The sequence below is a fragment of the Rhinolophus sinicus genome, linkage group LG07 (assembly GCF_036562045.2).
Source record: "Rhinolophus sinicus isolate RSC01 linkage group LG07, ASM3656204v1, whole genome shotgun sequence".
Lineage (NCBI taxonomy): Eukaryota > Metazoa > Chordata > Mammalia > Chiroptera > Rhinolophidae > Rhinolophus > Rhinolophus sinicus.
The window spans coordinates 11234170-11261945 of record NC_133757.1 but is presented as its reverse complement, the minus strand read 5'-3'; the positions used below and the strand labels follow the sequence as shown (position 1 = coordinate 11261945).

General features: G+C 42.4%; 1 protein-coding gene, 1 long non-coding RNA gene and 1 other non-coding gene across 3 annotated transcripts in view; 1 reads left to right on the top strand and 2 right to left on the bottom strand.

Moving 5' to 3' along the window:
* Positions 1 to 11952, bottom strand: part of PDZD8 (PDZ domain containing 8) — a 63752-nt gene extending 51800 nt beyond the window's left edge. Inside the window, exon 1 of the mRNA XM_019725252.2 lies at positions 10867 to 11952. Within this exon, the coding sequence (XP_019580811.1) occupies positions 10867 to 11738 (872 nt within the window). The 5' untranslated portion in view covers positions 11739 to 11952. The remainder of the gene's footprint in view (positions 1 to 10866) is intronic.
* Positions 11953 to 11959: 7 nt separating this feature from the next.
* Positions 11960 to 23247, top strand: LOC141572890 (uncharacterized). Its single transcript, XR_012498395.1, has 3 exons — positions 11960 to 12632; positions 20770 to 20918; positions 22229 to 23247. It is a non-coding gene; the product is annotated as an uncharacterized LOC141572890 (long non-coding RNA).
* Positions 20770 to 20926, bottom strand: LOC141572997 (U1 spliceosomal RNA). Its single transcript, XR_012498584.1, has one exon. It is a non-coding gene; the product is annotated as a U1 spliceosomal RNA (small nuclear RNA).
* Positions 23248 to 27776: the final 4529 nt, after the last annotated feature.

Sequence of the window (27776 nt, the reverse complement as noted above, 5' to 3'; positions counted from 1 at the left end):
AAATAATTATCATACAATGAAATTACCTAGAATAGAATGAATGGCTCTTACTTCAGCCACAGCAAGTTTCACAGAACTGAAGGCTTTGAATTATTTACTTGCTTGACCAAATGAGGAGGGTAGTGAGCAGCCAGTCTTCCTTAGTAAATGACTATAACCTAGTATTCATGGGGGACTCCTGTGTGCAAGCAGGACCAGACGCCAGGTGCCCTGTTTACCAGATACTTGTATCTGCATGAAATAGTTGTTTCTAAGAACAGAATACAGTCGTTTTTCAAAATATAGACTCTTGTAGTCAGCTACTAAACAGAAATTATATCTTCCCCTTATTACCAAAGATTTTACAGCAAAAAAATGGTAGTCACTTATAATTGCAGATTACACAGGTAGGACATGGTGTTGATCCTGGGAGAAATACCATCTGTAAACATACTTAGGCCACAAATACCTTTTTGAATGGCATGTACTTACCAACAAACCAAGTACACATGACAGGTACTTAATACAAAAGAATAAATCCAACTAAAACATTTTTACTGTGCTAATCACAGCGTTTTTAAGTACATACCGTCAAGAAGCAATGATGCTGGGAAGTAGGAAACGTCTAGCTTTTTCACCAGTGTAATGCAAATCAAAGCAGACATTTCAGCACTCCACCCACCATATCATGGGCTCCATTCTCCCCACAATACATGAAGAATTCATGGGCTTAAATACCCAGTGTGCTGATTAGAGAAGAAAGAAATACATGTTCTAGAGCAGTCTGCTGATTTCATAGACACTGGTAATTATGCACCAGACCAGTGAAAATAAGTTTTCTTGTTATTCTGTATCAATTCAAGGGAAGTATAATCTATAGTTTACGGATATTGACCTTCCCTAAGAATGTGGGATTGAAAACCAAGGCTTCTGGGGTGTCAGAGAAGGTTGCAAACACATTTGTATTTTGTTCTTGCTTGTGTGTGGACATGAGAGGAGAGACGGTGTTCATAAGATGCCCCACAGACCGTGATGTCAGCGCTGTGAACTGCTAGAGATCTGTCAGCATTGTGCGCTCATGTGCGCGCCTGCGTGTGTGCCTGTGTGTGTGTGTGTGCCTGCGTGCGTGTGCAGGGGTAGGAACACTCCCCTTCAATACTGATTTTACAATGAAAATTGGATTAAATATCATCAGCCTGCGTTTATGGCAACCTTTAGTCATTAAAAATTAAGCTTATGTTCCATACATTTTGTTTAAGAAATTCAAAGAACACAGGTATTCTTCAGATAGACTGAATTCAAAATCCCAGCATTTGTTACATGGCTGAGTTCACGCTGTGAAAATGTATCAAGCGTACACTTAGCATTTGGGCAATTTCTGTATACATACACACAAACACACATGCACACGCATATACATGTATTACGCATCAATAAAAAGTCTGTGCAGAAAAAATACCGGTATTTAAAGAACTGATGTGTGTGTTTTTTTATATTGGACAGTTGAGCGGTGATATTTAAGCAGGGACCTGAAAAGTGACAGGGTGAAATCCTTGGCTATCTGTGGGAAAAACAGTCCTAAAGAAGACTAGCAAAGGCCTTGTGATGGGGGCATGCCTTGGAGTGTGAGAACAGCCAGCAGGGCAGAAGGGAACAAGTGAGAGGAAGAGTTCTAGAAGACAACTTCAGAGCTACAGAGAACGGCCAGGAGTGCAGCAAAGCAGTGAATGAGTTAAACCCAGACATACTGCCTGAGGGATGTCCATATCACACTTACAAACCAATCTGCAAGGTCACATTTATATTACACTCCCACATTTTATTATTAAGGAGAAATGGAGGAGGAGAGGGGCAGGGAGAGGCAGGCACCTCCTCAGTACACAAGAGGCTTGTATATGTGTGTTTCAGCAGAGTTAAGTGCACACCTCTAACTTGACATTTCTAGGAGGACAAATTTAAATGGGAGACGAATACATTTTTAATTTCTTTATGATCCCAAATACTATTTGAACATTTGCAAAAACCTAGCCAAAAAAACCCCAAAACAAAACAAACAAAAAAAAAACAAACACTAAAAAATTTCAAAAGAAAAAACCTAGTATCTACACAAAGATGTAGGTAGAAAAATGTGTATGGTACAATTATTTATATTAATGAAAAACTGGAAAAAAAATCAACAAGGAATTGGTTAACTTATGGTACTGCTGATCAATGCAATTCAAATCATTTGTTAAAATAAATGAAGTAGGTATATTTAGAAAACCCAAGATATAGCAAGCAAGCAAGCAAAAACAAAAAGGCAAGATATTAATAGTAAGGTACCAACTATGATCCTGTTTTTATAAATTAATAAATTAGAATGCATTTAGAAAAAAATATGGAAGAATAGTCTCCAAATTTAATAGTTTCTTTAAAGATATTACAAGAGATTTCCATTTGATGTTTCATATTTTCTAACTGGATTTTTACAATGAGCTTATCACTCATTTGAAAGGGGAGAAATATTTAATATGTCACCTAGCAGATGTCTGACATACATTTAGCAAAATGTCTGAAATAGCTTTAGCAAAGTGTCTGACAAACGTAGGATAACCAATAAATGTGTGTATCAATTAGTTATTAAGGAAAAGATACATTTATTCAGAAGGTATCATATATGTGACATTACATCCAATTAGATATTATTCCCATTTCCACTTTACAGATACAGCTACTGAGCCTAAGGGAACATAATTTTGTCCAGGGTCTCTCGCTCAGAGTAGTGCTGAAGTCAGGGACACATTACTCCAAAGCTTTGTCTACTATGCAACAGACAACCTAAGTACTTCTCTATAGCCTCAAGTCAAAAGAATGAAATCGTTGCCTAGTACTGGCAGTCTCTACTTAGCACCTGCCTTTCTACTCATCTGTAGGTAAATAATTAACATTTAGACCTCATTCTTCCCTAGTACAAATACAGTAAGTATACAGTTTTATGCCAGTCTTAGCAATGTGGCAAGAGGGATTTTGAAACTACTCTGTAAAACTTCTGCTAATGACCAGGTAGCTGCTTTATGAGTTTCCAATGAAGTGTGTGATGTGCTCTGATGCCAGGCCCGAAGTGCTGCTAGGTCCTATGACTCTCGGAAGGAACAAAGGGATTTAATACCACTTGTTTCTTGGTGACATTGTTCTGAGAAAATGGGAGAATGTGATGGGAAGAAACATTGGGTCAGTATTTAACTTCTACACAAGGTATTCAGGAGTAGAAACTTTAACTTGAAATGTCAGATATTCTTACTGAACAACTGATTCCAAATGTCTCCGCCTGTTATAGGGAATCTTAGTAAGGGGGGGTGGTGGGAGGGAATGGGGAGACAGGTTGCACTTTCGTGGACACAGAGAGGTTTCTTCACAGAAATGCCTGAGCCACACATATCCTGTATACATTCTAAGTAGGCCAGAAAAATTATGAAGTGCTTAATGTTTATTTTAGCATTTAGTTTTGGTTATATTAATATTTATGGCAACAAAGTTGTATCCTTCTGCCTGTGTTTACTAGTCAACCTAGAGGTCTAAGGACCCTAGACAGACCTTGAGGGGGCTATAAATTTCATGAAATTAAATAAAAATTTGTTTATGCATTTTTCAGCAGAGTATCCAGTTTTTACTAGCTTTCCAAAAAGACAGGACCCTCAAATAAAGGTTTAAAAGTACCTTTCAACATATATGCATATGTGCTCCTTTTTTGGTAGGCATTTGAGCATAGTTTTTTGTTTTTTAGGGTTTTTTATTTAAGTAAGAGTTTAGAACAGGGGTTAGCAAACCGTTTTTATAAAGAGCCAGATAGTAAATATTTTAGAATCTGTAGGTTCATCTGTGGGTATGTTGCATATTCTTTTGTGAACAACTTTAAATGTAAAGTTGAAAAATGTAAAAGCAATTCTTAACTCCTGGGCCTAACACCAGCTGCTCACAAACCCCTGGCTTAGAGTAATAGTTGGTTTATCTCTGCAGAAATAGCACAGCATGGGCTTTGGGAGTCCAGGACATTTTTTTTTTTTTTTTTAAAGTCTTTGAGAAAGTCACTAACATCCCTAAGTCTCAAGTTTCCATATCTATAAAAATGAGATACCAACCTCTCCCACACAGTAGTTTTACCTACTAAGTAGGATGGCAAGTGTACAGAATTGCCACACAGTACCTGGCAGATAGTTAGCAAACTGACTTTATTATCCTGCCTCTACCTCATCTGACAGATCATTAGTACTATTTGTAAATCAATATTAAGTATTTGATCAGGCATGCTCCTCCGATACAACTGACTTTATAACGATCTGCTTTGGCTATTTCCAGGAACAAGCTTTCCCGGAAAGCCAACAGACCTGTACATTACTGAGTAGAATCTAACAATCTCCTCATAATTACTCTTCTCCCTTCAATGTACAAATCAAACTTCTACAGCAAAGATTTAATTTATCAATTCGTCATTTTGCATCAAAAGATTTTTAAATGCCTAAATCACAATAATTCAAAGCAGCTTTAAGAAAACCCATCCTGTATGAAGTAAAACTAGCACTAAATTGGAGTATAGTTAGGTGTACCAAAGAACTTAAGGTCACAAAATGTTATACAACATGCAGTAACCAGGCATTTGTCTTAGCAGAGACACTGACCTCTCCTCTTCCTGTTTCTCACAAAACTAAAGGTCTTAAATATAGCCAAATGCCATTATAACGAGCTTTAATTGTTTTCCCCAGAAAGACTAACCAGCTAGAGAGCACTAACTGTTATAACCAGTTTAACACTATCACCATACCCACCCACCACAATGCTAGGTATTGGTAGTCTTCAGGAAGTAGTTACTGAAAATACATGGCTTTTAATAACAACTTAATTATTTACCTCTAAAACAATCTTTCAATTCCATTTATATAGAGATTTCTCTCACCAGTAGTACAAGAAAAAGCAGAACAGATGAAAAATTAGCTACTACATTATATCATTACTGCAGAATAACTAGAGTGATACACTACCATCCTTGTGTCTATCTACTTTCCCAAAGTATCAAAGGTTAGTTATATTTCCTAACACTAGTGAGTAAACCTATGATTCCTACAATCACTAAGAAAGTGTAGTAGCTATTTTAAAGTATATTTGAGCCTAAGTAGACACCTTTTAAAAGTTATCCATACATAGAAATAAAAGTATGGGGGCCGGCCCGGTAGCTCAGGTGGTTGGAGCACCATACTCCTAATGCAGAGGTCGATGGTTCGATTCCCACATGGGCCAGTGAGCTGCACCCTCTACAGCTAAGACTGTGAACAACAGCTCTCTCTGGAACTGGGCTGCCGTGAGCAGCCAGAGGTTGGCGTGAGCTGCCAGGGGCTACTGTGGGCTGCCATGAGCGCAGCCAGCAGCCAGTAAGAGCCACTGTGAGCGGCTGACTACTGGCGACCGATGGCCTGGCCTGAGCCGGGGGGAGCACAAGGCTCATAATACCAGCATGGGCCAGGGAGCTGTGTCCTACACAAGTAGACTGAGAAACACCGGCTTGAACCGGAGTGGCAGGGGAAGCAGAAAGGGGGGGAAAAAGTATGAAAAAGTGAATAAAGACAGTGCATTACACTTAACTTTACAAATAATTTTATCAGCTTCCAGCCAATTTACTTTGAAAGTTTTAAGACATGGATTACTCAAAACAACTTTACCTCAAATAATTAGGAAAATAAAAAAGTGATAAGAATAAATGTTTTTCTTCCTCCTCTCACAAGACCAAGGAAGAAATAACTCAATTGCAAACCACATTACAGAACATGAGGATTTCCAGACCAAATCTAATTTAGTTCTCTGAAATTAATGGTATATTTAGAGAAAAAACAGAAAAATATAAAGATGAAAAAAGCTCTAACTAAAGGTAGCCCTGTCCTTGACTTTAGGGAGACAGGGGTTTTCCTTGATCTCCAGTCACTAACAATATTTGAAAATTTCCACAAATATATATCAGAAAGTTTCTCAGGAGTTAAAAAAAACAGTTATGACAAAAACAGTCCTATTCAGAAGACATTTCATGAACCTGAAAAGTGACACTTTCCCCAAATATTTGTTCCTTATTCATTAAATTCAAATAGCGTCAGTAAGTAGATGTCCCAGCTCCTTGTTTGTAGATCAGAGAAGTGAAAAGCAGCCATTATCTACTCATGTCACTATACTGTAGAGAAATGGAAAATGATTCAAGGGATTTAAAAAAAAAATTCTGGCAGAATGATTTTTTAAAATTCGACATTATGCCTTTTATAAAATAAAATCACTCAATTTAAGTCCCTTCAAACATATAATTTTTAAAGAGGGGTGAAAATGATCACCCTCTACTATCTAGCTATTAGCTCATGCTGTTTTCACTGATGAGCCAACAGTAACGCTCCCCATTTAGTAAGGGTCTCAAACTCACATGAAGACAGTCCAGGCAAGTCCCATTAGTTAAGTGCAGCAAGTAGGTGAGAACTGTGAACTACACATAAGAGCTTCCTGCAGCTGCTACTAGACTAGACTCCATCTCTCCATCCTACTATTGCTATATGAGGAATGCAGCCCTGGTGATACAAAATCTTCCAATTTTTCTTAAGAGAAGCCAGAAATCCAAATCATACAAAATCTCTTTTTTTTCCCAAAGAGTTTATTAGAATCCAAGAGTCAGAAAGTAATCAAAGATGGAGTAGCATATCAGTCTTGCTTCTCTTGTAATAAATAAGTAATGATGATTGTACTGTGGGGGTCCATGTAGGTAAGGGACCCAGGCCTATCTGGCAATTTTATGCAGGAGCAAATAAGGGGATAAAAAGAAGTTATTAGGAAAATTAAGTTTACCAAAACAAGCAAGGCAAATTGAAATATGGGACCTAAAATTCTAGACCTTGGCAACCCACACCCAAGACTGAGTGCTATATAGAAAAAGGAAACCAGTGGAAACCCCCTGGCAGGGTCAGTCAAGGCAGGTAATTTCAATTACTGTCTTTCCAGTAGGCTGGAGTTGCAAGAGGGAAGAAGTGGGGATTTGGATGAGGAACTACGTACTTTGCACATAAATATTTTACTGTGAGAACTCAAGGACATCCTTAGGATATATTTTAGAGATAGTGTGGGATTTACATGAATGATTAAAATTCATATTTCTAAAATTGAGAGAAAATAGGTTATAGATGATCCCTTAACTTTTTTTCCTGTAGGCGGAAAGTAATATAGGCAGAAGAGAAGCTGCATTGGGAGGTCACATGGGTGCAGGAGAGGTTTGAAAGGCTGCAAGTCCTGGATTAGAACCCCCACCCCACCCCCAGGACATGGACAACATCTTGGAGTCCTTTTCTGTCCTTTCAAACCCACTCTCCAGTAGCCAGTTCGGTAGTTACTATGCGTGTAAGAGGTGCCTGAGTGAGTCTTTTTGTTAGATGAATGGAAAGCAAATTAATGTAGTTTTCAGAGCTCTCTTGAGACCTGAGCCTGAGTGAGGACTATTATCAAAAGGATAGAATATTTGCTAATGTATTCAAGTCTTCTAATGCTGTTTGTCAGTTTTTAACCCTTTTTCATCTTCCTGGCTACCCTAACCCCACCCTTGACGTCAGGAGAACAGAGCACTATAGATGGCTCCAGGCAAGCTGTGAAGTGTGTGGCTTAGCACCTAGAGGAGGGATCCCAAAATCTCATTTGTAAGTTGGCAATTAAGAAAAACAAACAAAAAAACACAGGGCTTGCAAACTGAATTTGGCCTTGTCGTATGCTACCAGTGCTAGCTACACAGCAACAACACTCAGTAACAGAAGCCTTAATAAGAATCTCAAATATTCAACTCTCAGTCCCCAAACTCCCCAGGACTATTATACTCAGATTTCATATTGAAGATGGATTCTCCACGTAGTCAAGAACATTAGTGGTAATCTTTCTCTCTTGAAGACTAATTTTTTTTTAACTACTACTACTTTAATTTACTATTTTAAAGTATATATTTTAAGAAAAAAATCAAAATGATATGGAGTGGTTGAATTTAGAATTATATTAGTAAAATTAGAATTATAGGATGTATAAAATGTATACATATTAAAACTCATTTTAAAAAATATTACAATGTTTCACACACTATGCTAGTTGGGTAAAATGAAGTGTCAATCCACTGGGTCCTTAGAAAGCAACCAGTTGAGCTCTTTCGCATCTCTAGATGAGACAAGAGGAACTAGCAGGCCTTTATGGGTCACCTTCACTTTAGCAACATAAAAATGGCAAAATAAATTCAAGGGAAAGTGACAATGTTAATTGGCAAGATATTTCTATTATATGAGTGCCAAAGGATCGTAAGACTCAATACAATTTTCTTTACTGCTTTAGCTCTACTAAGTAGATTAGATGGCTAAAAAGGATAAACAAAACCTTCTATTTGGAAACAAAATTTGCCGGATGAAAAAGAAATGCAATGTGGAGTAGCACCCAAAGATTGAAACTCTTATGAACAAGGCCATTTGAGAAAAAGGCAGCCTGACTTTGTCAGAGCTGGATTTCACCACTTGACAGCTATGTAACTTGAAGCTACTTAACCACTCTTAGCACTATTTCCTCATCTATAAAAAAGGATAAACACTAGCTAATTTAACTCTTATTATGAGAATTGTAATACATCTTAAATGTGTTTTAAGTCACGCTCTTAGCTGAAACTTGAATCCGCTCCACAATATCAGTAGTTTAGGATACTTCCGGTAGAAGAGCTTCCTAAAGCAGTCTTTTCCATCCTCTCACTTCTATTATTTTCTTTTAGTAAACTGAAATCAACTTCTTAGTCACTTCAACCCATCAATCACATTCTAGTTTAATTATTATTAAGTATAGCTAACTCAAGTCTCACTAAACTCTAAGCTCCACAAGGGTTGAGGCTCTTCAGTATTGAAGCCCTAGCACCTAGGACAATAAGTACAATGAGTATAATAAACATCTGCAGATTGAGTGATAGGTTCTGTGCAGTATTTACTGACTGACAGTTGAAATGCCTTCTAATACAAAGAGCATAAATGTGTCCATTTCTGGAGGAATCATTCAAGGTTTAAAAGTTGAAATATCATACATAACCAAACACATGCTATGTTCTTTTTTAAATCCCTTTGGACATAGTATATGAAAGCAATTTTGCTGTTATTTAAAATGGTGATGCTAGTCAATGATACAGATGATAAACTTCCTTCAAAGCTATCAACCTATTAATGGCTCCCTAATTTCCTTCAGATTCACCTGAATTCCAAGTCTACATTAAAAAATGAAAACCACCTCAAAATGATATGCAACCTCACTGCCACTGACTATTCTGCAAATAACCCCCAAATAATAACTCAAATTTTATTATCTTAAAGTTACCCAGAAAATATCAGAATCAAAATTGTGATAGAATATCCAAATCCGTAACACCTTTTCTTCTGACTTCCTTAGCAACATGCTGCTATAAACCTCTCACTGCTTAAACACTAGAACTCATTTATAATTTAGTCACTGGTATTTCAGAGCTTAAAGAGCAGGTTTCATAAATTAAATTCTACTTCACAGAACAGGAAATCAAACACAGAGAACAATCAGTTCACTATCCTCTGCAAATCTATGAAAGTATAAATTTCTCTGCCATCTGAGTTTTGACTGTCACTCTGGGATACTAGCCTAAACAAAATATAATTAGTAAGGTAAATCTGCCACATACAGAATTCAATAATCCAAACATGAAATATTTCTGGATTATCTGGGTCACTGATGCTTGAGACTATGACAGGAAATTAGTTATCTAGAAATAGGCAACTGCACTAAAGGGCAGTCGGTAAGGCAAATACCAGATTGACATAACTTTATAATTAAGGACAAAATCCAAGAGGGTCAAACATTTCAATGAACACAGATTAAAGGAAGACAGAAGGTGAAATTTAAAATCCATCTGTTTTAGAAGAAATACCTACGTATGACCCTTTTCACTCCACTAACAAGTCCTCCCAGACCCAAGTCTGGCTCTACAAAACTTACTTTCCTCTTCTGTTTCTTCTACATGAAGACAAAACCAAACAAACAAACAAACAAAAATGTATGTGAATCAAAACAGAATAGTACATAAAATTAAGCCACCAAATACAGGAAGGCTTTAAAAAGTTAAAATCACTACCTATCATTAAAATTGTTATCTGCAGGGTGATTTCAGGTACTGTGTGAGGAACTTACCGCCAGAGAGTTGACGTGAAGGGCAGGGTGTGGGTCTGTGCTACAGAACCTCTCCCCAAAGAGCAGATGACATTAATATGAAATGTACCGAGTACTATAGCATGTATAAGCTCCCAACTCGTTTCCAATTTGCCATGGAAAAGTATTCCTTTACAATAGATGCTACCTCTGCCGAAAAGTTGTCACAGCAAAAGTGGTCTGCAGTTGCAAAACCTAACGGCTCTGGGCGACCAGCACGTTCTTCCTGCCGGTACTTGGCGTCCCAGAACAGTATCTCAATGTGGCCAAGGTGATGCTGCAAAGTGCCCTCAATGCAGCAACCACACACAGGAAGTTTCTCAACAGCCCCAGAGCTGATTCCTGGGCATTAGGGCGGACTTCCCTTCCCTTTTCAATATGTTGCTCCTATCGGTGCTGACAGCACCCTGTGTGCCCAAGAACACGCAAAAAGGTTTCCAGCTCATCTTAACGCCCTTTGAAAGCAAAGCAGCAGTGCACGACTGGCCCTTACCTAGGGCCCTGTCCAGGGTTGTGAAGATCCCTGGAAAGGCAGGCGCTGCGGAGAAGCCTTTGCCCTTCCCGCTCCACCAGGCAGCAGCCTCCCGCCCACGCCCAGAATCCCAGCAGCCAGGCCCCCGCACCTGTGGGATACCTTCCCCCGCGCCTGCCTCTCACCTGATCTTGTAACTCGGGAGCGTGTGCTTGCGCTTGATGATTTTCTTGAGCTGGTTGACGATGATGGACGTGAGCTGGGGCATGGGCCGCCCTTCAAACTGGGACCGCACCTCGAAGTCGATCAGCGGGTCCTCCACGAAGGAGAAGAACCAGTGGGTGAAGGGCACGCGAGTGAGGACGAAGCGCAGCCTCCCCACCACTCGGGACAGCTTGACGAACAGGTAGGCGGACTTGCCAAAGACTAAGTCCACGTCGATGGCCAAGTGGAAGCCCCCGTTGTACTCCACCTCCGCCTCGAAGGCCAGCTCCTCGGGGGAGGTGGCGGGCAGCGCCTCCCCCTCGGGGCCATCGGACTCTCCGGTGGCCGAGGGCACCACGGGCCGGAGGAGCCGGATGGTCTTGATGAAGGGCACGGCCTCGCCCAGGAACACGTCCCGCAGGCTCAGCCCCTCTAGCAGGCGCCCGGCCGTCTTGGTCTGGAGCAGCTCCTCGAACTCCACCTTGATCTTCTTGGTGACCCAGCGGCGGGCCAGCGCGGTGTCCCGAAGCTCCCGGAACAGGAACAGGATGGTGGCGTTGAGGAAGTAGCAGGTCTCCCGCGTCGGCGGGTAGGGGGTGTCAGGGGCCGGGGTCGGGGTCGCGCCGCCCTCGGGGGGCCCGCCGGAGTGCTCCTCAGCCCCGCCGCCGCCATAAAGGTACTCCCTCAGGGTCAGGCCCGGCACCGGCTTGATGTAGCGGAAGCCGTCGCCCGCGCGGGCGGCCTCGTCCGCCGGCGGCTCGGGCTGTTTGCGGTAAAGCAGTAGGAACTGGGTGAGGAGCGTGAGAAAGGAGCCCAGCACGGCCGATGCCAGGATCATGAGCAGCAACCCCATCCCGCCACCGCCTCCACCCGGGCCGCCCGCGCCGCTGCTCCCGCGCCCACAGCGCCGCTTTCTTCACGCCACCGCCCCCGCTGACTCCATCTTGAGGACATCGGACGGTGGGGTCGGGGCAAGCGGTTCCCAGGGCCTGGTCCGGGGGCTCCGCCGGCGCCGTACGACGCCCGAGCCTGCAGCAGCGCGGCTCAGACGCTCCGGGAGGCGGCTGCCGTGGTGGCGGGGGTGGGAGGGGGCGGAACGGCGGCTCCTCCGGCCTCCTCTCATTGGGCGAACGGCGCGTGACGTCAGGAGCGTACTCGCTCCCGGCGGCGTCGCCTGGCAGCCGGCGCCCGGGCGCGCGTACGCGGGTCCTTCCTTTCTCGGGCCTCCTTCCAGCCCCGCCCCCCCACGCCAACATTCCATTCCCCTGCGATCCACGTGGCTGTCACTTCTGGAGCCGCTGTCGAAATCGGAGAGGATAACAGGAGCCACCAGTTGGAGGATAAGAAGGCCAGGCGGAGATGGCGTGGCACGTTTTTGATCCTGGTTATTCCGTTATCTTCTAGTGCGCCCATCCCCCTTCATTGGCCGCGGTCCCTGTCGGTTACCTCTGCGGCAGTGTAGTTCTTACACTAGCGTCCCTGAGAGATGGGCTGGCGGCGGCTTTCCCTGCAGGGCAGCGCCGTAGAGGATGTGAACTGGCCGTTGGGAGACTTCCTAAGCCGTGGACAAAAGAGGACTGACTGCCTCAGAGACCGTCGTCGCTGACCATCAATCCGACCAGAGCGTCTGGGGAGGGTGGGCCCTGGAAAGGAAGGACAGAGAAAAAAGATGTGAGATTTAGCACCTGAGAGGATATTCGAGATTTAAATGAGAAGGGAGGAAGTAAAAAAGCTGGGATAGTGAAAGGTGAGTGACATGAATTTGCCAGATAATTGGAAGATGAATAGTGGCTCACTGTCAAGCTCTTGCAGTGGGTTAACCCCCGAGTGTATTACCACCTTTAGTCCATCTAGGAAGCCGTTATTGTTAGCCCCCACCCATTTTACAGATGCAAACACTGGAGCACAGAGGCAAACAAAGTTGCCTGGGGTGTCACAGTGAAGCCTAGTTTGTCTAATAGTAAACTCTAAGCCCTAAGCCCTAGGTTACTTCTCTGTACCATGACACCAAGATTGCTAGGGTTGGAAGGGGGCTTATCAGCTCCCTGATGCACAGGAAGGGGGAGTGGGGAGGGGTGCTCAGGAAAGACTTCCAGGAATTTTGCACAGGGTAGCACTTTGACCAAGCCATGGAGTCAATGAAGCCAGGTTGCCCAGCAACATTGTTATTCCTCATGCCCTCTGGCTCCTTGATGTTACATCATAAATGCTTATGTGGCTCCAATCACATGGACACCACAACAGTTCTACCTCTAGTCCTACAAGGGTTCAGGTATTCCACACCTAAAAGTGAAATCCAGTGCTGGTTTCAGGGAGCCAGGGCAGAGCTCCCTTCTAGCCCTGGAAGATCTTCCAGCCACTGTTTGTCTTGACTCTGGGTGATTCTCAGACAAAAACAGAGTTCTGCCCCATTCCCACCCAGCTAAAGAAGGTGTAGAACTTTGGAAACAGGCCCCTCTCATCTCTCTTACTCATGCCCAGGTGTAAGACCAGGTGGCTTCTTTCCTAGGAAAATGTAAGGCAGGTGCCTGTTGAGGAGTCAGACTCAAACTCCACATTCCACATCCGAAGGAAGTCCACGGCCCTGCTGGGATTTCTGGGAGCTCCAGACAACTTCTGCTTTGTGTTCACCTCTGGCCTCTGCTTCTGGGCTGCTGCCTCAGTGCTACACTGTTTCAACCCAGATGGGAAATGTAGACCCTTCCTCAATTTTCACCAAAAGCCTTGTTTATAGCCCTTAAGCACCATTGTAGAAAATGTCACAGAAGCTGGAGATGGGGTGGAGCAAAAAAATAGTTGCCCATATTACTGAGATTCAAAATCCTCAAACTGTGTACTGACCCATCCTGCATCTTAAAAGATCCTTCAACCACCACATCACCCACAAGGAAAGTTGCTGGTCTTCAAGGGAAAGAGTCCTCAGTTTCACACTCCATTTCACAGGCTCCTCTCTCCCCTCTTCTCCTCCCACCCCTTTCTTATTTCTTAGATTACCTCTGGGAATCCCAAATCTTTGAAACCCATTATAGAGTGTCGTGCAGGGTGCCAGGCGTCCTGTGCGGGGAGGCCTGCGGGGTCTCTGCTCCCGCTCCCCACATAAGAACGCAGGACATGATGAGGGCAAAAAGGAACACCCACGAAGCCATAGGTAGGGGAGTCATACTGCTATATTCTCGCTGGCGGCTGGGTTGGAGAAACAGGAGCCACACAATTCTCAACCCTCGTTGCTCCGCTTACAGGCTCAGCCACCATCTTCTTGCTAGCCCCCATTTTTTTTCGCTAGCCTAGCCACAGCAGTTATATTAGTGGCCAATGGCTCACTGGTTACAGCTGACGGCCAACTAGCCACAGCTGATAGCCATCCAATCACAGTTGATGGCCATTTACTACCTGAGCCAACACCTTTCTATGTGAGGCCCAGAGCCTGGAAACTGCTTTCTGGGGCTCTGTCCCCACATAGAGTCATTTGATTCCCCAGCAAAACTTGTCTCCTGAGGGATGCACTCCATATCTACAAATGAGCTCAGCACACCTTTTGGGGAGATAAAAGAAAAATATTTTTCTCTTGTGTTGAAAATGGCAACATGAATTGAACACTTATAATAATAATAGTGATAATTATAGAGAATTGACTGTGCTAGGCACAGTATTAAGCATTTTATCTGCCTCATCCCATTTAAAAATCAAAATGTCAAGAGTGTGGGCCCTGCCCCTCCACTCTGCCCAGGCCTGGTCCCCCCCTGAGCTGGCTGACCCCATCACAGCCCACCTGGCCCGTCCACTCTATGTCTGCCAGCTCAGAGGGCTTTGCTATTTTGCCTTTCACTAGGTCTTCTAGCTAACCCAGGGTTTCTTAACCTCTGCACGATTGCCATTTGGAGCTGGAAAATTCCTCATTGTTGGGTTTGTCCTGTGCATTGCAGGAGGTGAGACTGTATTAATAGAAGCTTCTTGTTTTTAATAATGTTCCCTGGAAGAATATAAATTCAGTAACGTTTTTACTTTAATATTAATGCTGGCTCATAGAAACTCAAGAGTCTGAGAACCTTTGGCCCCAGCTTGAAAATCTATGATTCTGGGTATTTGAAGGAAGAAGGTACTTAGCCTGCCTGCTGACCTTTTAATGAGCGTTAAATGACATCATTGAAATTGAGCTGCCCCAACAGCCTTCCTGGGAAGTATCCGTTTCAAGGGTAAAGGCTGTTGAATACAGGAAGATGTTAAGACAAGCGTTCTCACCAACGAGAGAGAGGCATGGATCACTTCTGCTGCTGAACTCTGAGTCCCTACTCGCGACTACCAAATAGGATGAGAAAACTCAAGCATGTGGATGTGGAGAGTTTGGAAGTAGCATGAAAACCACCTTGATAAAAATGATATAGTAATATAAAATAATGCAAATATAGCAAAATATGGAGAAAAGCATAGAGAAGATTTGAGCGATTGCCTAAAAATGATACAGTAAACCATTTTGTGAACTGTCAGAATTCAAATTTCACAACTATTTTGAGCATCCAGCATGTGCCAGACTCTGGGGAAACTGAATGAATTGGGGTTGCCAGGTCCAGGTGGAAGCAGATAGATACCTACCTAACTGATGTTAAGATTTAGTACTCAGTGTGCTGTAGGAACTGAGCCTTCTGGTTCAGGGGCAGGGAGAGTTGATTGCAAGGACTACAAATTGCCTCAAGCTAACTTAACTGAAATTGGATTTATGTGCAGAAGATGGGGGAATCTGCAGGAACTCAGCTGCAAGATGTTCAGCTCACCAGCTGAAACCTCTCTCAGAAACCTGGGAGTGAGAGGGCTGTTTCTCTCTCTCTCATTCCTTCTGGCCCCGCCCCTACCCAGTATCTTGTCTCTGCATCTTTCTACATGTCTGTGCCATTTTCCTCCGTTAGGCTCTTAGTTCCTGCTTCCGCATAGTCTCAGCATGCAGGCAGCTTTGGAAGGCACCAGCTCTGCACCCAAACTTCAGAAGTGCTTGCATTCTGACAATTGCCCTGTGGGGTAGGTGGTATCATCTCCATTTTATGGATGAGGAAACAGACACTTAATGCAGATAAATAACCTACAAAGGTCACTATTTAATAAGTAGAGGTGCGGAGATTTGAACAAGCTCCATCTAACTCCAAAGCCTCTCCTTTTAGGGGAATGTTCCTTTAGGATTTGATCCAAAGTCATTAGTGTGGCAACTTGTGACCTTTGTGAAATGGGCTTTGCTTACACTTCAGCCTCCTTTCTCACATGCATGGTCAACAAATCCTGTTGCTTCTACCTTCAAAATACATTTGGAATTGAACCACTTCTTACCCCATTCACCATCCTTATCCAAGCCTCACCTCGGGCCTGGATTATTGGAGTTGTCTCTTAACTGGCCTTTCTACTTCTGCCCCTGCCACCTCGATGTCTTTTCAAACATAGAAGCCAAAGTGACCATGCTAAAGCACAAGTTACTCACCTGCTCAAAAACACCAGTGATTCCTGTGGTGGGCAGACTAATACGCCCCCCCCCCGCCCCCCCGCCAAGACGTCCATGCCCTAATCTCCAGAACCCATGAGTATATTACTTGACGAAGGGGAATTAAGGTTGCAGAGGGAATTAAGGTTGCTAATCAGCGGGCCGTAAAATAGGGACATTGTGTTGGATTTTCCAGTTGTGCCCAATGTAATCACTAGTCCTTAAAAGTAGAAGAGGGAGGCAGGAGGGAAGATCAAAATGATGTGATGTGAGAGTCAACCTACAATTGCTGGCTTTGAAGATGGAAGGGGGCAAGGAGCAGAGAACGCAGGCAGCCTCAAGAAGCTGGAGAAGGCAAAGATGGATTCCTCCCTAGAGCCTGCAGAAAGGAATGCAGCCTTGTCAACACCTTGATTTCAGTCCAATGAGATCTGCTGGAGGTTGGGCTTTTGACCTTCTGTGTTGTTTTAAGCCACTAAGTTTGTGGTGATTTGTTATATCAGCCACAAGAAATGAATACAATTTCCACTCTCGAGGGAGGGAAAAGCCAAATGACCTGGCTCCTGTTACCTCTAGGGCCTCACCTGCCACTTTCCACCTCACTCACTCTGCAGCCACACTGCCCTCTTACTCCAGCCACACAGCTTTGTAGAATGAATGCATGATTTTGAAACTTCAGTTTCCAGAACAAAGAAAGGACAAGTGCTTTGCCCGCGATTCCCAGCAAAGACTTGAAGCCAGGACTCTTGCCCAACTACCAGTAGATTATTATTTCTATATTACTTAGCTTTCACTTCAGCTTCCTCCCCCAGAAAGTCTTGAGATTAAATCTCCCTGGCCACCTGGCGAAGTGTTTAAGTTCCCTTCCAATGAGGGATCCTTTATGTTGGCCATAGTATTCTTGCTGAAAGAGTAGTTCCCTTCTTGCTGGGTGAAATTCAGTGACAGAAACAGTTCTTTAAAGGACAGGGGAAGAAATATACAGAGCATCAGATTGTACGGATCAAAAAAAAAAAAAGCAAATTCCTTAGGAGAAAAGATAGGCCTGGCTTTCCTTTAGCCAAGGAGGTTTACTGTGTGGATTTCTATTTATACCCTGAGAAGTAAAGTGAGCTACATGGAAACCTGGACACGTTTCTAAGTATTGTTGGCGATACCAATCTGAGTGCAAACAGCACTCCCTTTTTGCTGACCTGGCATTTCTATTTCCAAATGAGAAAGTTTGATTTGTAAGGTTGCAGCCACTCAGTGGAGGACTCCCGCTGGATATTTATGCCAAGTCACTTTGGAGCTGATCAGCGTCCCTGTGTCCAGCTGACAGGTGTTACAGGCTGTTCTGGGGCTGATCCCTGGCTCAGTCAGATCTGGTCGTGAGAGCAGGGGTGGCTTCTCCTACAAAGCTTGTGGGTACCAGCCCGGTAGATAGAGCAGATCTATTCTGTTGTTTGGATTTTTTTTCTTTTTTCTTTTTCTTTTTTGGTCTGTCTAGCATTCCTTTCTTTGAGAACTTCCTCTTCTAGGTTGTACGCTCAGGGTTCTCATTTCCAGGCCCCACCCCCCTGACCTCAAGAATAGGCACACAATTCATGTCTGGCCAATTTATAGTAGCCATTCCCTTTCAACAATGATTGTTCTAGAGAGGGTAGACGTGGGACTCAAGCAGGGCTCATCAGAATCCTACCCCAAGAAGAACATACAGTCTTTTGGAAGTAGACGCTCTCCTTCTGCTGGGATGGCTAACCTTGGGAGAATGTGCATTTGGATGTGCCCGTGGAGACAGCTTGTTTGTACAGGAAGCTAAGCAGAGTCCAACGAAGTTGAGAAGTGAATGGAGAGATGGTGCCGAAATGTGAGTCCCTGGTTCAAATGCTGTAGGCTCTGTTTTCTGGTGCTCTTTCTGGCATTCTCTGAGCCTCCCCACTGCTCTTCCCAGCTGTGTGAACCAATCCATTCCCTTCCTGCTGTAGAGAAGGCTTATGCTGTGTTTCTGTCACTTGTTCCCAAAGGAGTCTGGCTGATACAAGGGGCTTAGGTAGGAAGAAACTGATGAGGCCCCCTCCTACAGGTAAGAAAGGACTTAGAACCCATTCCTGCAGAGATTAATGCCACAGTTCCCTCAAGGAGATCTTTGGAGGGCCTGGCCTGGGATATCCTAAAATATAAGTATATATTTGGCTCCTGAATGTTCCTCATGAAAGTCAGATCCTATTATTCCCTCTCCTCTTCCTTCTGGAAACACTTTGATGGCTTCCTATGGCTGTGAGGATAAAGGGCACGAACCTCAACAGGCCTACAAAGATCCATGGTCTGGATCAGAGGTCTGCAATTTTTTTTCTGTAGTGGGCCGACAATAAATATTCTGGGCTTTGTGGGTCATAAGGTCTCACAACTACTCAACTCTGTCATTATAGCTGAAAGCAGCCATAGGCAACAAGTAAACAAATGAGTACGGCTGCACTCCAATAGAACTTTATTTATGAAAATAGGCAATGGGCCATAATTGGCCCACTTCCTAGTCTGGAAGGTCTGGAACCTTGCCCTCTGTACATATATCCAGTCTCACTGGCCTCCAATCAGAATCTTCGTGCTCCAGCTCACAGGCTCCAGCCCCGCACAGGGCTCTCAGCCTGGAATATTCTCCTGAACCTTTGGTTAACCCCGACTACCCCCCAGATCACTGCTCAGATGTCGCTTCCTCGGGGAAGTCTTCGCTGATGCCCTGAGACCAGGCCAGAATCCTCTAGCACATGCTTTCCTAGTGCACCATGGCTTTTTTATTGTCGTTGTAGTTTTCGGTATTTCATGTTGATTTGCTGTCTGTCTCCCCACTAGATGGCCATTTCCATATGGACAAAGCCCTGTCTATTTTGTTCAATACCTAGCATAATGCTTAGTGCATTGTACTAGCACAATACATATTTGCTAGAAGAAAAGGAGATGGGGAGAGGGGAGGGAGGGAGAGGAGGAGAGAGAAAGAAAAGATGGAGGGAGCAAAGAAGAAAAGAAGGAATCAATCGTCTGAATTTGCCTATTAAAGAACTGAGCGTTCAAGGGCAACAAAAATAAACGGGTGTTTTTCTTGTCTGCCCGTTGAAACCAGTACTCTGAAGACTCAGTGACACTGGCACTCCGTATCCATTCAGACATTCGGTAGTTTTTGGTGCTTGGGATGCTCCCTGAAGGTGACATCCAATCTTTGGCTTGCCTGTGGAGTGGGTGGGGGTGTTTTTCTTGCAGCCCTTTCTCCCAGCGTCCTGACCCTCCCACATTGTCTTCCACGTGTCCAAGTCCTCTGTACTGGATGCCAATCAAGGTCAGCGCTCCCAAAGTGCCCTTCCCCAAACTTACTCAGGCCTCCTGGGGTCAGATCCCAGCTCCAGGACTTAATGGTTCTGACCTGGAGCAAGGCACTTACACTTGCCAAGACTCAGTTTCTTTTCTCTAATGTGAGGATAATCAAATTACCCATGACACAGGGTTATTGAGAGAATTTAATGAGATAATATGTAGAAATTACTTAATATAAAGTCTGACCTACTTAGTCAATAAGTTAACTATATTAATAGCTAAATTTTAGAAAAAGAACAGTCTGATTATCTAATTGAAGCAATCAGACCCACCCTGACAATATGTGGGGCCAAGGCTAGGGTACAAATGGTCTAAATGTTAAAAAATTATAAGTCAAGCTGTTAAATGGAATTTGTCCTCTCTCTGTACATTGACAAATATGGCTTTATTATTATAACGGCAAAATTATTTTAAAATTGAAAAACTATAGTTTTTATGTGACTGAAGTTTGGCAAAATATCATACAACTGAATTTAATCATTATTGTGCATGTGCTATTGATGGCCCAGAAATATTTGGATGAGTGATCAAATAAAGGCATATTTTATGAATTATCATATATTACATGCAACTCATTTTTTTGTTTTCATGCCAAAAAAATACCACTAGTTATGTAATTATAATAAAAATATACACATAATTTATATGCCACTGGCAATAAGGATCTAAAGGATTAAAATTAACATGTAATTATATTCAAAGAGTATCAAATTTGAATATATTTCCATCAAAAATGTAAATGAAAATAAATGTAAAAAATAAGAATCGAATATTTTAGAAAATGATTCATTTTTTAAAGTATGAAAAATTTTAACATTAAAAGGCAAAGTAGATATAATAATGAATAAAAATTATAAATAAAGTTGTTTAAATAAAGCTGCAGTTTTTATTTGACATTTCAAAAATTGAATTAACTCTTAATAAATAATTTTACAAAAATAAAACTATTCACAATTCTAGCATTCATTCTCTTAACTTAGTTGCCAATATAAATAATGAGTGTCACATTTCACTCATGCATGCCTAAATTTACAAATATATTTAAGAATAATAGGAATTTTTTTTGTCTTTTTAGGGGAAAGCATGAACTCAGTCCACTACCATGAATTATGCAGTTGAGTTTCCCACATTTTGGGAAATCACAGGGGTCAGCATACCCAGAGTGCAGTGGGTGAGCCTCGCCCTGGAAAACCACCTTCGTGATCATGGTATCTCCTCCACCAGGTAAATATGAATTGTTTAATATTATACTAGTATGTTTCTCAGCCACTCACTTTGCTTTTGTGATTATGCTAATTCATTATTTAGGAACTACAAATGGAAGACAAATAAAAGGAAAAAATATGCTCAGCATTAGAAGGAATGATACTGTACTATCTAAACATCTATTTACTTCATGTTGTCTGAGTGGAAGGAATTGACAAGTTAATTAATTTGTCTTTTCTGTTACTAAAGGCTCCTAGCACCTCAATCCTCTCTGCCCTCTGAAGCAGGGTTGATCCTGATGTTGGCATCACAACCCACAGACCTTCATGGCATTCAGACTCAGTCGCCATGGGGTTGAGCACAAAATGCAAAAAGTGTGGAGAAGTTTTCTCTGGGGCCCGAGCAGTGTTGGTCACAAGAGTGGATGTTTAGGATTAGGGGTAGTGATGTGCCAGTGCTGAGTGCCAGATCCCGTTGGCAGACACATACACATGTTCGTGTGTGTGTGTGTGTGTGTGTGTGTGTGTGTGTGTGTGATAATGTCAGTCCTCTAGGGCAGAGTCCTCCATTGTCTTGCCCAGGTCTAAGAACAGTATGGAAAAGAATTGCCTGGGTGGTTGACTGACGTGTCGTTTGGGGTATTTGCAATGTAACAAAGACTTCTGCTTAACCCCAAAGAATTCCTGGGATGAATGGGGCCCTGGAAGGCGATTTTGGGCTGAGGACACGCACAGTGCCTCTTGCCCTCATTGTTCCTTATTGCCCACCACACCTCAGAAGAAGGGGTTCTTCAGCTAGGCACACTCGTTCCCACTCTGCATGCTTACGTGCTATTGCTAAACAGCAGTAGAGCCACAATTAAGTAACAAAGCCCTTTACAAGCAGATGTTTTAATTCTTTACTTCCTGACTGATAGAGTGTCAGGGAAGTACTTTAACAAGTAGCTTCATCATAAACACATCCAAATAAACCAGCACTAATGAAAGAAGTATAAGATACTGATCTGTGGAAAACACCGACACTATTTTTTTAAAGTCAGGAAAAACATCATCAAGATGTATTGCTCACAAGTGCCTACTAAAAGCCTTTTTAAAATGAAGGTACCGTTAATGGCCCCCCTACTACAGGATAAGCCCTGAAATAAAAGCTGAGGTAAGTAAAGAATGCCCGTGGTACGGAGAGGACATGGCAGACAGAGGCTAAGCAGCTTGCACAAGGTCATACCGCTAAGTGGCAGGGACAGTATGCCAAGCTAGGTTCTTCTGTGTCCAGGGTTTGACCTGCTGACCACCATGACACACCAGCTCTTTGCTCCTTCTACCCCACAGCCAGAGGAACTGAAGGATCAACATGAGAAAAATTCAGTAGGACCCCTGGCTGAACATCTTTCTTCTGCTTAATCTTCAGTTTCCCCCTCCTCCCCCCCAGGAGACAGGTAAATCTCATTAACACCCTGCAAACAGTTAATAAGCATGTGTGAAGGTGTTAGCTTATAAGACGTTGGAAAGCAACACTTAGGGACCTCGCCTTTCCTATTGGGTAAAAATCGGACCCCTGAACTTTGAAGTACCCCTTACCTCTAATTACAAAACGTTTGAGTTGCTTCATCTTATTTCCAAAGACCAACGAACTTTACAAGGTTACTATTAGGTTGGTGCAAAAGTAATTGCGGTTTTTGCAATTATTTTTAACCTTTTAAATCAAAATTACTTTTGCGCCAACCTAATACCAGTTGAAACAGTACCAGCAGGGCTTTGAGTATGGTTGATCCTTAAATAACATGGGTTTGAACTACATATGCTGCTCTTCTTTCAATAAATACAGATAGTACTGTAAATGCATTTTCTCTTATGGTTTTCTTAATAGCATTTTCTTTTTTCTAGCTTACTTTATTGTAAGAATACAATATATGATACATATAACATATTTAAAAAGTGTTAATCAGCTCTGTATTATTGGTAAGACTTCAGTCAATAGTTGGCTATTAGTAGTTAAGTTTTTGGGGAGTCAAAAGTTATACATGGACTTTCGACTGCATAGCAGGGTTGGCACCCCAACCCTCTCGCTCATTGTTGAAGAGTCAACTGTAGTAAGATGGGGAAACCTGTTGGAGTGCTATATAGACATGGACAGTATCTTTGTTTTATCAGTACCTTTATGATTAAGGAGATTTTAAACAGCTTTATTGAGATGTTTTTCACATAACATAAAATTCGCCCATTTAAAGTGTACAGTTGGTTAGATTTTAATACAGTCATTATTGTGTCACCATCACCACGATCTAATTTTAGAACTTTTTCAATACCCTAAAAAGATACCCCATACCCATTTTCTCCCACCCAGCCCCAGGCAGCTACTAATCACTTTCTGTCTCTCTGTATTTGCTTAATCTAGATATTTCAAGTAAAGGGAATCATATAATGTGTGATTTTTTGTTGTTGATACTGGCTTCTTGCACTTAACATGATACTTTCAAGTCTCATCCACGTTATAGCATGTATCAGTATTTCATTCTTTTTTATGGCCAAATAAGATTCCTTTCTATGCATACACAATTTGTTTATGCCTCTAGCAGTTGTTAGACATTTGGGTTTTCCCACTTTTGGAAATGCTGCTGTGAACGTTTGTGTACAGTTTTTGTGTGACGTATGTTTTCATTTCCCTGGGATATATACCTATGAGTACAATTTCTGGGTCATATGGTAGCTCATGTTTAACCTTTTAAGGAACCACCAAATTGTATTCCACAGCACATGCACCATTTTACATTCCCAGTAGCAGTGTATAAGGGTTCCAATTTCTCCATTTGGTCACCATCACTCTTCGTCTTGATTTCAGCAGTCCTAATGGGTGTCTGGAAGCATCTCACTGTGATTTTGTGTGCATTTCCCTAGTATCTAATGTTGATCGCCTTTGGAGAAATGTCTGTACAAATCCTTTGCCCATTTTTAAATTGGGCTATTTGTCTTTTGTTATTAAGTTTTAGGATTTTTTTATATATCCAAATACAAATCTCTTCACAGATATAGGATTTGCAAACATTTTTCCCCATTCTGTGAATTGTCTTTTTATTTTCTTGATAGTATCCCTTGAAGCACAAAGTTTTTACGAAGCCAAATTGATCTGTTTTTTTTTTTTCTTTGCTTGCTGTGCTTTTGGTGTGATATGTAAGAAACCATTGCCTAATCCAATGTCATGAAGATTTACTCCTGTTTTGGTCTAGGAACTTTATAATTTTAGCTCTTACATTTAGGTCTGTACTCAATTTTGAATTAATCTTTATACAAGATGTGAAATAGGGGTCCAACTTCATTCATTTTCATGTAGACATCCAGTTGTCCCAGATCATTTGTTAAAAAGACTGTTCTTGCCCTCATTGAATTTTCCCAGACCCTTTGCAAAAATCAATTGACCATAAATGTGAGAGTTTATTTCTGGACTCTCAGTTCAAGTCGTCAGGGCCTTTGCATGAGCAGTTCTTTCATAATGGGGTACCGTTGCTGTCCTGCCAGACTGCCCCTTTATTCTTGAAGACTATCCTCACCCCAGGCTTTCTGACACCCATTCCTTTGGACCTCATTATTCTCAATAGTAGCTCTACCCTTGAATCTGTCGTTCCACAGGGCACTTAAATTTGCTAATATACCTATCACTCCAGCTGGACTGTGCTTCTTGAAGGCGGGGACCACATGTTATCTGTGTTTATAGCTCTAGGCCCAGGAATTCAAAGTGTATTGAAGTGTTTTGGATACATTTAGTATATATAAACTGCTGTGGGTAGAAAAATAACTAAAATTTTACAACCATTAACCCTGGAAAGCACTTCTATGGGCATGTTTTTCTTATAAACTGAAGAGGAGTTTTAACAATTATTGGATTCATTGAAAGCTGTTGGCTTATTAAGAACCTTGTCAGGCTTTATACATACATATTTAAAAGAAATCCATTCGAGGATCTGAATGCACTGATGAAATGAGCCAATGGTTGTCAAAACTTCTCTCTTCCTGGAACTGTATAGAAATTGACCTACATGCTTATCCCCAGGAAATTCTGTACTCATTTGCATTAAAGCTACTTTCCTCAAACCACACATGGGCTCATTACATTCTCTGATACCTTTAGATCAATAGCTGGAAGATGCTCACATGTTTCAGATGTTTTCGCCCTCTGTCTCATTTCCTGGCTCAGACCAAAATATCGTTGGACTGAAGACAATTCAAGAGCTGGCTAAGAACATCGACCCTGCCCAGTTTAGACCACATGCCTTTTTATAGTCATTCCCATCAGAGCGAGCGTAATTAAACCTTCAGATGGATGAGTGTACGGTCCTTTCCACAAAATTGCTTAGCTGGCCAGACCTTTCTTCTTCTATGTTCTCCAGTTACCTCAAAGGTCTATGGGGGTGGGATCAGGGACAGATCCCTTTCTTAAAGAAGAGGAACCAAATTGTCTTTGACCAAGGACAATTTCCCACCCCAGCATTTATAATACTACTCCTTTCATGTATTCTAATGAATAAAACTAATACATATTTCCAATGTAATATGAAGGTTAGGAATTTTCTACACTGAAAGTGTTGCGCGTGTCTCTACTTTGCAAAGAATCCTTCCAAGAACTTCGTATCACTTTTAAGCACAAAGCCACTGCAAATGGCCTTGTACCCCCCCACACACACACACTTTGTTTCACAGTTCAGAGATCCTATGTAAAGCTTGAACGAATGGCACTTAGTTTGTGAAATCAATAATTCTCTTACCCTCTACTTTAGTCATAAACTCCTTTTTTTTATTAAAGCATTCCTAATGGCTCATTCTACTATCAAAACAGCAAAATTTCTGAAGAGACTTTAGAGCTACAATCTGTTAGAAGCAGCAAAAATGAATAACGTAGATCCATTAGGAAAACCCCAGTTGAAGAGAATGGAAAAAAAGACTTGAGCTGGACTCCCTCCCCTTCTCTTCTCCAGTCATATGGTCACCTCTTCCTCCTCCCTTGAGGGCAGAGAGAGGCCAGCAGCCTTACTCTGATATAATTTCTTTCACATGGAAATATAAAGAGACTCACCACGCCCGAAGATTTTTTTTTTAGTCAAATAATTTTGAGAAACAGTGGGTGCTCATATGCATTGTGATTCTCAAGGAAGCATGTGGTGCGTGGTGTGTAGTTTTCTCGAAAGGCATTTGACCATGGAATACTTTCTTCCCAGATCATCTCTTTTCAAGGTTAGTGTTCCATGGAGCACACTTTGGGAAATGCTGCCTGACAACTTTGAGTCTAACCCCTGGGATTGCACATTAATTCACATTCCTTTATCCATACGTGGAAACCCTCCTCTCAAATAACAATCACTTCTCAAGAAGGAGGCATGTTCAGGCATCTGTGGTATGTTGCCAGGCTGTTTGGCAGATCTAAGCCAGGTCTTCCAAGATAGCTTATCAGTCATAAAGGTGATATTTTCATTTCCATCTATTGGGATCCTGCGTCTCTCAATTTGTTCAAAACTCAGGCAGAATTTTTTTTTTTTATACTGAGCCCATTAAAACCCCAACAAGACCCATTAAGCTGGGGTTCCTCCAGACACATTTTAAAAACCACTGCTCTAAGTTAATGGGTGGTGGTGGGATGGTATCACAGAGTTGAAAGCAAAGGAACAACAAGATCAAATGAGTCAGGGAGACCTGACTGAGTCCAGGAGAAAGATGCTGGGACCTGCTCCAGGGCAATGATGGGTAGGGAGAGAGGAAGGCGTGGAGAGGACCGGTCAGTAGGCAGGACTTGATGACTGGTGGCTCTGGGGCAGACGGGAGCTGAGGATGATGTCCTGGCAGCTGACTCGCCCGACTGTGTAGATGGAGCTACATGAAGAGGAACCAAGGGCAAAGGTCTGCTGTGACCTTTATCTGACTCACGTGTCCTCAACGCCCAAGGGTACAGGAGGGAAAGATACCACTGGTGATCAGGAGGAAGAGGGAAGTGATAAGACTAGAGTTAGGCTGTTGAAAGGAAACCCTCTCCTCGGATTGGGGCGGAAAATCACACTAAGAATGAACACGTGCCAAGATAGGTCTTCGCTTTGGCGATTGCCCTTGGAGACGGCCTCACTGCAGTTCCCAGCCAGGCCCACGGTTTGGGAGGTGACATTAGTAGCTTCTCAACAGGAAGAGTATCCTAATTCAGGAAGTACTTTCCAATTTTGGTTTGCAGCTGCCCTTGTGGTGTCTACCGTGTAATGTTTCCTGAGTCACCATGAGCTGACCCCCGTTGGTCCCGATAAGCAGGTGCACCTGGGACTTTGTCCCACTGACTTCAGCAGGTTATATCCATGGGAAGCCCTGGCTAGTGGGATCAGCTTTCCACTAATTTCTGCACCATCTTTCTCACAGAGGAGGTCAAACAACATAACAAATGTGAAGCACCAAAAACAGTGCTTGGCACCTGGTAGGTACTGCTCATGTTAGGTCCTTCTATTCCTTCTGCTATCCACAGCCCTCAAATATACCAGATATTCAAAAAGGTCCTCCTAGTGGTGAACAGAACTGACTTAGTGCCAGACCAACTTGGGTGTGGCTCCTGGGGATAATTCTGCCCTCAAAAGATGGTTGTGAAGATTCGATGCGATATGCCTCATAAAGAGCTAAGTACTGTTCCTGGTACCTCGCAAGTGCTCCATACACCATGGTAGCCATTTAACCGTATTATCATTAATACAACTTCAAAAGAGATTAGAGAAGACAGTGACTTCAAATGTGACAGGCCAAGCTGGACTCCATCCTAGAATATTCAAAAACAAAATGCCACCAAACACTTTTCCCATAAGTCATGCAAATTGCTTTATTCATTCATCCATCCTTTCGAATCTATAAATAGTTTGTGTTG